The 12,616-nt window shown below is 31.5% G+C and overlaps 2 protein-coding genes across 4 annotated transcripts; one reads left to right on the forward strand and one right to left on the reverse strand.

The window, feature by feature from the left end:
• Positions 1-175: 175 nt before the first annotated feature.
• Positions 176-4,554, forward strand: LOC107483272 (telomere repeat-binding factor 1). 3 transcript variants are annotated; one of them, XM_016103902.3, is made up of 7 exons: positions 176-356; positions 974-1,151; positions 1,476-1,693; positions 1,854-1,938; positions 2,778-2,861; positions 3,598-3,945; positions 4,222-4,554. In XM_016103902.3, the coding sequence occupies exons 2-7, from the start codon at positions 1,002-1,004 to the stop codon at positions 4,234-4,236; spliced, it is 900 nt and encodes a 299-aa protein (XP_015959388.1). In that variant the 5' UTR covers positions 176-356; positions 974-1,001; the 3' UTR covers positions 4,237-4,554. The 3 variants fall into 3 exon arrangements, with proteins under 3 accessions (XP_015959388.1, XP_020995704.1, XP_015959389.1); XM_016103903.3 differs by lacking the exon at positions 176-356 and adding an exon at positions 487-737; XM_021140045.2 differs by lacking the exon at positions 2,778-2,861.
• Positions 4,555-5,635: 1,081 nt separating this feature from the next.
• LOC107483271 (ent-kaurenoic acid oxidase 1) lies at positions 5,636-12,145 on the reverse strand. The gene is made up of 8 exons (XM_016103901.3): positions 11,852-12,145; positions 7,859-8,336; positions 6,978-7,241; positions 6,803-6,892; positions 6,634-6,712; positions 6,386-6,495; positions 6,170-6,288; positions 5,636-6,076 (listed from the first exon to the last, which is right to left on the reverse strand). Exons 1-8 carry the CDS (start codon positions 12,073-12,075, stop codon positions 5,974-5,976), a joined length of 1,467 nt encoding a protein of 488 aa, XP_015959387.1. The 5' UTR covers positions 12,076-12,145; the 3' UTR covers positions 5,636-5,973.
• Positions 12,146-12,616: the final 471 nt, after the last annotated feature.

Here is a 12,616-nt window from a genome sequence, read left to right on the forward strand (position 1 = left end):
ATTTAAATATAATTAATAAATAAATTTTTTTATATAAAATATTTAAATATAAAATTATTTTTATTTTTATAAAATATTTTTTTAATTATTAAAAAAATATTTTCTAAAATAACATCCAAAGTCCTTATTATTACTAAAAATGATTTATTTATTGAAAATGATAAAAGACAAGAAGATAGAAAGGTGAGTTGAATGTAGAAGTTGGTCGTGTGTCCGCGGTTGAGGGCTGAGGCGTCTGGCGCGGGACGAGAGTCGAGTGGCTGAGAAGGATATGCAATTTCACACCAAACTGGCGACCCTAACGCCTCTTTCTTTCACCTTCTCTTTCTTCTTCATCACTTTCTTCCCCAATTGAGGTTCTCTCTCTCTCTCTCTCTCTCTCTCCGATTAGGGTTTTTTTTTTTACATCATAACCTCTTTCTATATATTTGTTGTGTAAATCATGCTTAACGCTTTTGTGATCGGGTTCTTCTTTTTCCGATGATGATCAATTCTTAGGTCTGTTATTTGATTCGGAACTGGTTTTCGTTTGCATTGATGTTCTCTGGTTCTGGTATTGTTGTTCTAGAAATGAAATTATGAATCGAGCATTAGGGTAGTTCTATTTGTTAGCACGATCTTGTTGGATGGTTTGGTAAAACATGTTGTTCGTGAAATTGAATGTTTCGGAGCTTGTGGAATTGAAGAATTGGATGTGGTTTAAAAGCTTTGAAGCTGGATCTATAATTTTTGGTTGAGTAAGTACCTTGGGCATGTGTTTTATGCTATTATTAGGATGATGAGTGATTCTTAAGCCATGCCCCCAAAGTTGAAGTTTAATTATAAAATTATGTATTTATAGTTAAGAACATTTTAAGATTCATTATTGGATAGGAAATGTTTTGCAGTTAGAGTTTCTACAGTTTTAGATTCTGAAAACTTGTGTTTTTGATATTTAAGGTGGATTTAATATTTGTAAAACGTACCCTTGCAGCCAAGAGAGTAGTTCTCTGCTACTCCTGATGGGTGCTCCTAAGCAGAAATGGACATCTGAAGAGGAAGCAGCTCTTAAAGCTGGAGTTGTCAAGCATGGGGTTGGTAAATGGCGTACAATACTCAAGGATCCAGAATTTAGTGGTGTTTTGTATCTGCGGTCCAATGTGGATCTCAAGGTCTGTATCTTGGTACTTTTGTTTTTGTTGGTGCTTTATTTCTCAAAGTTGAAGGTCATACTTTCAAGAAGTGCAAAATTTTATACATATCATAATGAATTTGTATTGGACTATCTATGTTAGGGAAATGTTATTGCCACTCCTATTTTTGATAATACCACTTCTTCACGCATGATTTTTGCACATTGTATGTTTGCATGTATTTACAAAAAGAAGAGTAGCATTATCAAAATAGGAGTGACAATATCCATTTCCGCTATGTTCGCAATGTTATTATACAAATTGACTTATATGTGTGGTGCTGATATGGGCTATACTGGATAGGATAAATGGAGAAATCTGAGTGTGATGGCAAATGGATGGAGTTCTAGGGAAAAGTCTAGGTTGGCTATCAGAAGGGTGCATCAAGCCCCAAAACATGACGAGAACCCTTTTGCTGTCGCTCCTTTTACTCCAAGTGATGAAGATATTGTTGATGTTAAGCCTATTCAAGCTTCCAGAGATGTGGTGCCATTTTCTGGTCCAAAAAGGTCTATTGTAAGGTTGGACTCTCTATTTTGTTTCAAATTTGTTAAAACATTTCACTATAATTTCTCTACCTGGTTTGCAAAAAAAAGTGGAACTTTAGTAGTTGCAGTTGACAAGTTGTATGCGCAATTGTTAATGGTATCTGTTTATGAATATCATGTTTAAATTTTACAGATTGGATAACCTTATAATGGAGGCAATAACTACCTTGAAGGAAACTGGTGGTTCTAATAAGACAACTATTGCAGCTTTCATAGAGGTATTATTCTTATTTTGAAGTATAATCCCTGTTCTACTTTTTATTCTTTTTTTTTTTATTTTGGGATGATTTTTTGGTTCATGTAATTAATTTATGATTATAGACAAGATCTGTTTTCAGTCACAAAATTTGGCTAATGTGGTTTTCTTGGCCCTGATATGTTAGGCAGTCTCATTATTATGAGTTGGAAATTGAAAATACCGTACAATTCTCTATATTCCTTCTCACTCTAGTTATTCCTCTTAATATGTATGTTCTTATTGTCTTAAAATTCTTCTCTAATCCTCCTTGTGGAAGAATGGAAGGGCTTTTAGTTTGTGTTAATTGGATAAGAATTTCTATACTGTTTTAAGTGCCTTTTTATTTTGTTCAGTCTAAGTGTTTTGTGATTATTATTGTGATATGTATATGATTTATGGCTTCAAACTTTTCTATTTGATGTATATATGATTCAATTTATTAGTTTTAGACTAGATGATTGACTGTTAAATTCATATATATATATATATATATATATCCCTTAGTGGGATTGGTTGTTTTCCCTTTTTCTTCTTGGTTACCGATTAGGCATCTTTGAAATTGGAATCATCAATATGCTTTGTGGTGGAAATGATGCCTAAAAAATGTGACACCGTTTGAACTCTCCATTCACCGAACCTTATGTGGTTGAGCAATGACGTTAACCCTGTTTGTTAATTGTGAAATCCTCGTGTTTGTTATTAACTTATAAATTATCATAGGATCTGTTTTGTATGATACTACTGTGTTTTACATTTCATGAGATATTATATTCTTTTTGTTTCCATATTAGTTAAATGTCATTGGATTGTAATATGTAGGACCAATATTGGGCACCACCTGACTTCAAAAGGTTGTTGTCAGCAAAGTTAAAGTATTTGACAGCATGTGGAAAGCTGATCAAGGTATCTCATATCCATCTGTTGTGGACAATATTTGGATGACTTGAATATGAAACAATCAATGCATTTTTATTCACCTGGTGACTAATATTGGTTTTGTTTTTAATGCACGATATTATGCATTTACATTCACGAAAGGAAGGTGCAAATTGTAATTTTTTTTTTGACAAAAGCAGAATGTGGGTAAGATTGAGAGAAGAAAAAGTGTCGATTGTAATTCTAACCTGCAATTTTCTACCTAGCTCCCTAATTTTAGTCGCTTGTTCATGGAGAAATGTCAAACTGAAATGTAGGCCACCTAGTGTCCTACTATGAATACTTTTACCCAGTGTCCACCGAGTTACATATTACAGTTCTGCTAAAATGAGAAATTACAAAATGTAGGCTTGGATGCCAAGCCTCTGAATTTTACCTAGTTCATGTCCTTGATATCAGTTGTTGTCGCAGTTGCTGTTCCTCTTATTTATTGTTATATTGCTTTGCTTACATACAGCTGCCAGTTGAGTAAATTGAATGGGATTTTGCCCTTTTGGGCATCTACATGCGACTTTTAACTGTGAATTCATGCATGGACTTGTGCAAGATTTCTTGGTTTTCTGCTATGAATAAGAAGCAATTGTTTGTTGTATTATTTTCAGGAATCCACTATTCTGGAATCTGGATGCTATACTTTTCATTTTGTCGCAGTTATGTTTAATATTTTCAACCAGAGATCTTAGTGGGTGAGTTGATATTTCAGGTAAAACGCAGATATAGGATTGCACCTACGCCAGCATATTCTGACAGAAGAAGAAGTTCAAGCTTGTTAATGGATGGGAGGCAGAAAGCCTCTTTGAGAGGTGACAAGGAAGAGACCAATGTCCTTACGAAGTCTCAGGTAGATTTAGAATTAGCAAAGATAAGGTCGATGTCTGCACAAGAGGCAGCTGCAGTTGCTGCTCGAGCAGTTGCAGAAGCAGAAGCTGCCATAGCAGAAGCTGAAGAGGCAGCAAGAGAGGCAGAGGCAGCAGAAGCTGATGCAGAAGCGGCACAAGCTTTTGCAGATGCTGCTATGAAAACACTGAAGGGTCGAAACACCCCAAAGATGGTAAAACTCATTATTTTTCCTCTTCTTTTGAGATACTCTAATACATCCGCTAAAACATTTAGATTTTAGAATATTATTTTTGTATGAAAACTTGGGGAAAAATAATTTAAAATTAGAGCTTTATGTTTAAATATGCCTAGCAAATGTCATCTTAACCTGGATCCAAGGGAGGGACAGTGTCTCAAATATGTGATCTAGTTATGGAGGATTTATCATTTTGGAGACATTGTACATAAATTTTGTGCTTTAATTCATTTTACATATTTAAATTTGTAGATGATCCATGCTTAATCGAAGTTGAAGAATTGACGTGAAGAGCGATCTACCATGGCACTCAGTAGGACTGACAGCCAGATACATATTTATCTTCTGCTGGGCATTGTCTATATCTTACACTTTTTTTTTTTTTTTTTTTTTTTGGATCTTGAAAATCCTTATTGTAGATAGAAACATCTCTTAAATCTTTCATGTAATTTCTTCAGAGCTGTTGTTCCCGTCATTGTTGCATAATGGTTGATCCATTGTATGCAACATTTGTAGAAAGCAGATTTTAGGTGTATGGGAATCTGTTGATATTTTTTCAAATAACATCACAGCTTTCTTAGTTCATTATTTGACATATGTTTAACCCGTGTTAAGTGGAAAAGCAAGACTGAAATATAATCTCCATGTTGTTGGAAGTGTTGACTGCTTTGTGATTTCTGTTGGAACCAGCTGTCTTTTACTTTCCAATTAAAGGAAAACAAACAAGATATTTATATGAATTTATTATTACCATATTCCTTAAATTGGTGGAAGACAACTCCCTCTTATTAGGAGTGTGTGGTTTATGTTGGAGGTTCAGTCCCCACATTCCCCTACCAATCCCACGTACATTCTAATTGCTGTCGAACTTTATTTAATATAGTCACAAATTTGAAGGTCATATCATCCTTGGTTTCTTTTTTGGGTGTCTTTAGGAAATCCCCTTGACGATAAAGTTTGTAATATAAAATAAAATAATTGAATCATTTTAATTGAAATATAAAATGGTTAAATAGTATTTTTATTTTAAAAAAGGGTGCTAATAGCATCTACCCTGTTTATAACTTTATATTCTACTAATGATAAGCACACTGGCCATAGTTTAGACTTCAGACACTGTAAGTTTGTATCTGTGCCTATTCACAATTTCTATAACTTTAGTTCGGTAAATACATGTATGCTTAACTATACATCAAATAAACTGAAATTATAATTCACATGCAAATATTTTCTTGTTTCCTCACTTTAGTTACTAAGGACATTTATTTTAGTGGACTTCTTTGCCCCATTTTCCGCATTCATACATATGAAATTATGAACTGAATTGGGTAATGCTCTTAATATTATCTAAGAGGATTGAACCTTTTGTGGAAGGGGTAGTTTAATTGTCACTTTTTTAACTTCCCGGAAAAACCATGAAATGAGTAATCATTCTTGAGAAACAAGGACATCAATACTAAGTTGGGAAAATAATGATGTCAAGATTTTAGATGACTTGTCTGAGAATTATTATTGAACTTCACTTATTCTCTATAAATAATTATAGTGATTTTAACTTAAAAAGACTAAGTCACCACCAACCCATTACCCATTACATTAAAAATGTTGGGCTATAGTTTACAACTTTAGATTAATGAATTTCATGCACCAAGAAGAAATATGCAAATGAGAACCATAGAAAGAAACTATACTCAATTCCTTTCTATGAGTAGCTAGTGAAACTAAAATTACATGTGTCCATTTTTTCAGAACATTTGCAGTCACCTAGATGGACCACATATATTACTAACTAGTGCATAAATGATGATGATAGATGGAACTTTCATAAATTTTCTTATTTCTTACATGTGTGTAGATTGTGAAATTCTCCTCCCTCCTTCTACTATGATATCTCAGCTCAAAGTAGTTTTGGACTTGTGGATTTATCTGAGGGCAAACATGAAGATGAATTTTCACACTACAAATAGCCATGGTCATGTCACATGCATTCTATGTTCTTCCATTTTAGGTTGATGTTGAACATTTCTTTAACCTTCCCAAGCAATTGTCCATTGGCCTTGTATGAGGTAGGTATCTCACAGGGCATTTAGGATTAAGCTGTTCAAATCTGTTGCATATATGAAAACAGAAAAGTAGTTATTAGAAATATAATATATAATCAAATTCAGTACATACAAATTAAATTCTAAGAATTACTGACTGGTAATTAAGAAGGAAATGGTGAAGAAAAACTGCTATTTCCATCTTAGCAAGATCATTCCCAGGACAGAGTCTACTTCCTGCTCCAAAGGGAAGGAATTCTCCAGCCTTATGTTCATTCTATTTAAAAAAAAAAAAATTCGAAGTTAAATAATATGACATGGAACAAACTCAATTCAGACAAGAATTGAAGAACATAGAGTTTTATGTAACTTACATTATCCCATCTGTGGGGATTAAATTCCTTTGGATTAGGATATATCTCAGGATCAAGATGAACTGATCTGAACCACACAAGAGCTTTCCAACCTTTTGGAATGGTGTAACCTGTGTGTGTTCATCCAAATTCCATATAGAGTTATTAGTACTCTTTCTTCTTCTTCTTTTCCTTTTTATGTTTTGACAGCAAATTTTTGTGATATTAGAAGAAACTAGTATTAACAACTAACAAGAACATGGACTAACCATTCATAACGACATCGGATTTCGCCTCCCTAAAAACCACCAGTGAGAATGTAATCACACGCATTGTTTCATCAATCACCTAGGCGAATGCATAATAAAACGAAATTAACAACAACATATTTTCATTTGAAATTAAGACGACGAAATCAACAGTCAACAAATAATCTACCTTGTAGAGAAAATCCATCTGTCTAATTTCCCTCAGTGTTAACCCTTTTTGTGTAGAAGGTCTTCTCCTTACGATTTCCTCTTGCTCTTCCTATTCGAGGATCAGCGCATTAAAATTAAACTCTAATTCGAAATGAACCATATGGATATGAAAAATTCATTAAGCAAGCAGAAACCTTAGCCTTTTGGAAATATTCAGGGTGCTTTTGGAGGAAATAGGTTGCCCACATAGTAATATGTCCTGAAGATTCATGGCCAGCATTCAAGTACATCAGCATGACATCAATGATTTCTTCATCACTCAACTTTCTTCCATTGTCATCTTCAACATCTAGCAGAGAATCCATCATATCCTTGGCTTTCATAGGTGAACATTCCTTCCTTAATTTCCTTCTCTCATCCACAATAGATTGAAATACAGACAACAGATTTTTTCTAGCCTGAAAAATAAAACCCCCTTAAATGACGATAAAATGTCGCGTTTTGAATGAGTTTAACTTTGATACATTGACAATATATATAAAACTTTTTACATTGTCTGTGAAATTAGATTATCTTATTTGTATAACTATTCAAGTAGTGAGAGTTAAAATCTATGATAATAGCTAATGTGACAGTGTTCATTTTTTTGTTTCTTCATACTTCCAGTATTCTAATTAAATTCGTTTTTGATAGTGCTACATTCTGTTACAATCTGAATCTTGCATAGACAAACTTTAACTTGATTTGAAGAATGTGCACAATAATAATAAATAAGTAAAACTACCCTCTATTATGCTTGATTAGAAACCAAAAAGGTTTAAAAAAAGAAAAAGATTATCTTCTTTATCTTCCATAGACTGAGCAAAAGTATTCTCATTTTCCAATGAATTATATAAATTATCTTGACTATCTTTCTAATCAGCTTCATTAACATACACTATCTTTAACAAATAAAGTTGTTAACATGAGAAGTTGGTAACTAAATATTTTCAAATAGCTTTAACCATTAACCTTTTTGAAACTGTTGTGGCAGTGCTTTATTTCATTCAAATTAGAAGAACATAATAACAATTACCTTGAATGCTTTATGGTATGCAAATCCAGGAATATTAATCTTCATGGCTCTAACTCCATAGTTAAGAGCAGTGTATTCCCTTTCCAATGCTTCCATAATAGGTTCACTTTCATTGCTTAGGAAAATATGCATTATGATCTTAAATGTAAGCTTCCTTATCTCAGTTAAGAACTCAATTTGTCCCATTTTGGTCCATTTCTCCAAAGAACTTATCACATTTTTTTCAATGTATGTCAAGTAAAGCGACAGCGCCTCCATGCCATTGATGGACGAAGATGTGAGGCGCCGGAGGCGCTTGTGTTCTTCATACGCCATCGAAATGAATGACTTCTTGCCAACAAGCTCAATGGTTGATCTAGGCCAACCTGGTTTGAATTTTTCATCATCTGTTAACACCCTTTTGCATGTTTCTGGTGTTGTCACAATCACACTTGGGTTCCCAAACATCAAGGCCTTGTACATTCCAGTTTTTCCAAATCTGTGCATATTTTATTTTTAATTGGAACATAAAAATGTTAGTTATTGAATATACATGGAGTATTAAAGTTCAAACACAAATAGTCCTATATTAGTGTCACATGGTAGCAGACCAAGATAATGCAATAATATACTTTTGGTACAATTTTACATAATTAACTTGTTTTTTTCATATTTATATTGTTTGATTGTAATTATATTAAGCCTTATCAATGACATTTCATAGTTAGTGTTCTTAGGTTAACTTATCAAAATTATTTTGATATCCCTACTACCAGTTGTACCAAGGACAAGAGGTTTCTACTTTTGGGGTGTGATGCAGAAAAAGAACAAACAGAACAAAGAAAATCATTATTATCCAAAAAAGATAAAACATAACACTATGTGATCCACCAACAGCTGCATAAAAACAAAGAAAAGGAGGATCTTTCAAGATATGAAAATTTTTAAAGGGATTTTATGTATTTATATATTCAGATTTGATTGAATTTCATGTAAAAATCTTTATCCCAACGTTATCTCTATAAAATATGAAGCCAGGATTTTTTTCAAAGACATCAAGTGTAAACCAATTAAGTTAAATTTATTTTAATTCTAACGGATTTTTGTTTATCATCATTTCCAATCAAAAGTCAATATCAACATAGAGTTTTCATCACTTATACTAATAAGAAGGTGAATCATTTGAATTTTGTATCATCATATTATAAATAAGATTAATTCTACCGTGTCTTTTATTTAGTGTGTAATTTTTGTTTAACTTATTTTTTATAATAACTTTTAAAGATTTATTTTTTTTTATATTTTTAAATTTAAAATTAATTATTTAACCTTTTTTAATAATTAGATAAAAATAAACCATGACGTATATAGAAACTTTATACTAATATACTTTGATGCTTCTTCCTAGTGCATCACTGAGTCACTGCCCATAATATTCTTCAACCACAGCGAGTTATAACATACACAATACTTCAATAAATAAATAAATAAATAAATTATTTTTTAAATGAGCTATTTGTTTTTGGTGGTCAAAGTGAGATCTTCTTAATAGACCCATACTGTCTCCATCATCATTTTGTACTTCATTTCCTTTTTGGTTTCTTGAATTTCTTTCACTCAATTTTTAAAAAATAAAAATAAAAGTAAAAACTCAATTGATATAAGGTTTTAAGTTTTAACAAATAATGCATGACCAAAAGATATGTTCAGATTCAAATTGGTAGCACTGCCAAATGGTACTGAAAACATTGCTCCCCTCAAGCTTCATGAATTATAATTATTCTCCACTTTTTCTAAAAAAGAGAAAACTATTCCTACGGAATATGACAGAAGAGCACATAATAGTGAAGAACTTTATGCCATGTAACATAACATTACTATCCATTATGGAAAATTGATCTTTCTGAATAAGATTTCGTTTAGAATGATAAAGTAACATGTCTACTTCCCTTCAATTGTTTTTTGGACTCGATTCACATGCAATGCACTCTATTTTCAATTTTAAATGAATTTCACTTTCAGAATTTTAATCCCTAATTTCTACACTTTTATGGATTTATAATATATCTAAAACATTTATTAATTATTAATTATATTAAAAAATTATACAAATATAAACATATAACCTTTTGCTTTGGATTGAGTGCTAGAGGTCAGCAACTTTTGTAATTTATAGTCATCAAGTAGTTATCGATAATATTTTTAATGGTGTGAGATTTCATTCAATGGTGTGGGATTACTCATTTTTGTTTTGCTGGATACATGCTAGTCAGAATTTAATAAAGTTGGTAACTCCCTAGACTTTTTCCTTTTTAAAATATCCAATATTAGGTAATCATATATTTAGGTAGGTAACTTTTTTAGTGAATAATGACTAAAACTTAAAAGAAGAAAATATGTTAAATACCCGAGAAATTCAATTATCCCAATAATAAAATTAGTTAAATAAATTTTTATTTGTTACTTTTTTTAGAAAAAAATCACATATATTTAAATTACGTATATCATACAAAAAAAATAAAAAAATTATGACAAATTTAAACTTTATTTAAAAATCTATTGTTGGTTAATAGATTGTTACATGCACAAGACAAGATTTAAATCCTCGACACTTGCGAGTGATGAGCTAACCGGTCGACCATAATTAACTTATATTATCTCAAATTAATCCATAAAATCTCAAAAGTTAAGACAATAATGTGACAGGCCCTAAACCACAAGAAACTAAAAACCAAAAAAAAAAAAAGAATAGGGCCTAAGCAATTCCAAATAACGGGAGGCCCACACTGCACAACCTGACGTACGCGTCCGGACATCAAAACTTAAAAATGGAATATCTTTTCATTTTAATATTTTTCGAAAAATAAAAAAAAGTAAGTAAATGATTATTCAATTAGTGAATGTGAAAGTCAAGTATTCTTTTAAAACAAAAAGCTTTGTGTAACTGATTTTTTTTTTGTAAAGTCTGATTATAAATACGAATCTAGTTTAATCATATCGATTGGGAAATTTGATTATAAATAAAATTATTCTATATTTTTATACAAATGGTTAATTTTTTATAATTATGCAGTATGATTTCTTTTTATATTAAAATTTATCTAGTTTAAATTTATGAAACTTAAATATATTTTTATATGTAATATATGACTAAAGAATAAATAAATAAATTTTAAATCTAAAATAAATGATTAAGTTTTTTTATACTGTGAAATTTCGAATAAAGTAAAAAATATATATTTTTTAAAAATTCCTATATAACGTGAATAAAAAATGTACATAAATAATTAATTAAAAGCAATAAAGTAATTAAGGTGAAAGTAGGAGTATAGTGTTGTTGACATATGGTGGATTCTATGCCACAACATAGAATCAAAGTGTTAAGTGACGAGGAAAATGACAAATAAGTGCGGCTCTTCTTTTTTCTCTGATGTAATATAAGTGTTGCTCCTCTGTCTGTGTATCTTTTATTTATTTATTTTAATTCCAACATTATAATCTGAGTCAAAGAAAAGGTAAAAAAAATAAATAAATGAAGGTATAATATTAAGTGTATGGAAGTTGTTTTTGGGAAAAAAAAGTCAATCTAGAAAGATATACATGCACATAGGTTTATGGTAATTTCACAATACTCCAAGCTTTTCTGCCATCTTAAGAAATAAAGTGAAAAAGCATGTTATCTAGCAGCTTTAATTTGCTCAACACAACAAAGCTGTGGAACCATACAACTAAATGCATGATTAAATCATAGTTTATGAAAGAAAAAAGGCCTTTGCCCTTGTAACTTTTTCATTAAATTATTATAATCTAGATTTTCAAACCAAACATGCCTTAAGCCTAGACTTACTACTAGCTAGAACCTAACATCCAGTTTCAAAGCATACATACATACAAATTAAAACTATACCCAGCATGTAATAAGATTGTCGCAACGAATCCCTTCTCTTAAAAGCTTAAACTGATAGCAGAAGACATATAAATAGTTATATTTTTAATAAGCAATAAGATCGGAACCTGGAGACAAAAGCGGAGAGGAAGGAATCAGGATCAGAGGACTTGAAAGCTCTGAGGAAGGACCACATATTGCCAATGAAGGGCCATCCCATGTCACCTGGTGGCAGAGAGTACTGCTTTTCCCCCAATTTGGATTCATACAGCCACCAATTCACATTCTTCATAACCATTAATACTACTACTACAATGGCCACCACCACCACCACTCCTATCTCTATCATCATCACCACTACTTTCTACTACTAATGATACCTCTTCTACACAACCATGTTAGTCCCTTTTATAGGGGAGAGAGTGAGTGAGTGAGTGAGTGAGGAGAGAGGAGACGGGACACTATTACACTAATAACTATTAATAAAAAGAAAAAGGCAAATTTAATTTAATTTATGGCCAAAATGGATCTGTGTAAAGTAAACACAACATATGGATAATAGAGGTGGCCGGCCTTCATTTCATTCCCCTCAATTTTAGTATTGTCCTCTCTAACTAATTACATTACAAATCAATAATGCGTATAATACTATACCCAATCAAATATTTCGTATAAAATACATATTATTAGGTTTAATTTAAATGAAGGCTTTGTCTTAACATACTTCTTGTTTTATTAAGTATTTATAGATACCTATTTAGGCTTCACAATGATTCGATAGGTTTGAGCTTAGCTCTATCCAAATTTTAATTGTATAATTTCAAATTTTGCAGTACCTTCTTCTATTTAAATTTTCAGCACCTGAATTCTATATATGGAGTATAAATATTTCA

The sequence above is a fragment of the Arachis duranensis genome, chromosome 4, assembly GCF_000817695.3.
Source record: "Arachis duranensis cultivar V14167 chromosome 4, aradu.V14167.gnm2.J7QH, whole genome shotgun sequence".
Classification (NCBI taxonomy): domain Eukaryota; kingdom Viridiplantae; phylum Streptophyta; class Magnoliopsida; order Fabales; family Fabaceae; genus Arachis; species Arachis duranensis.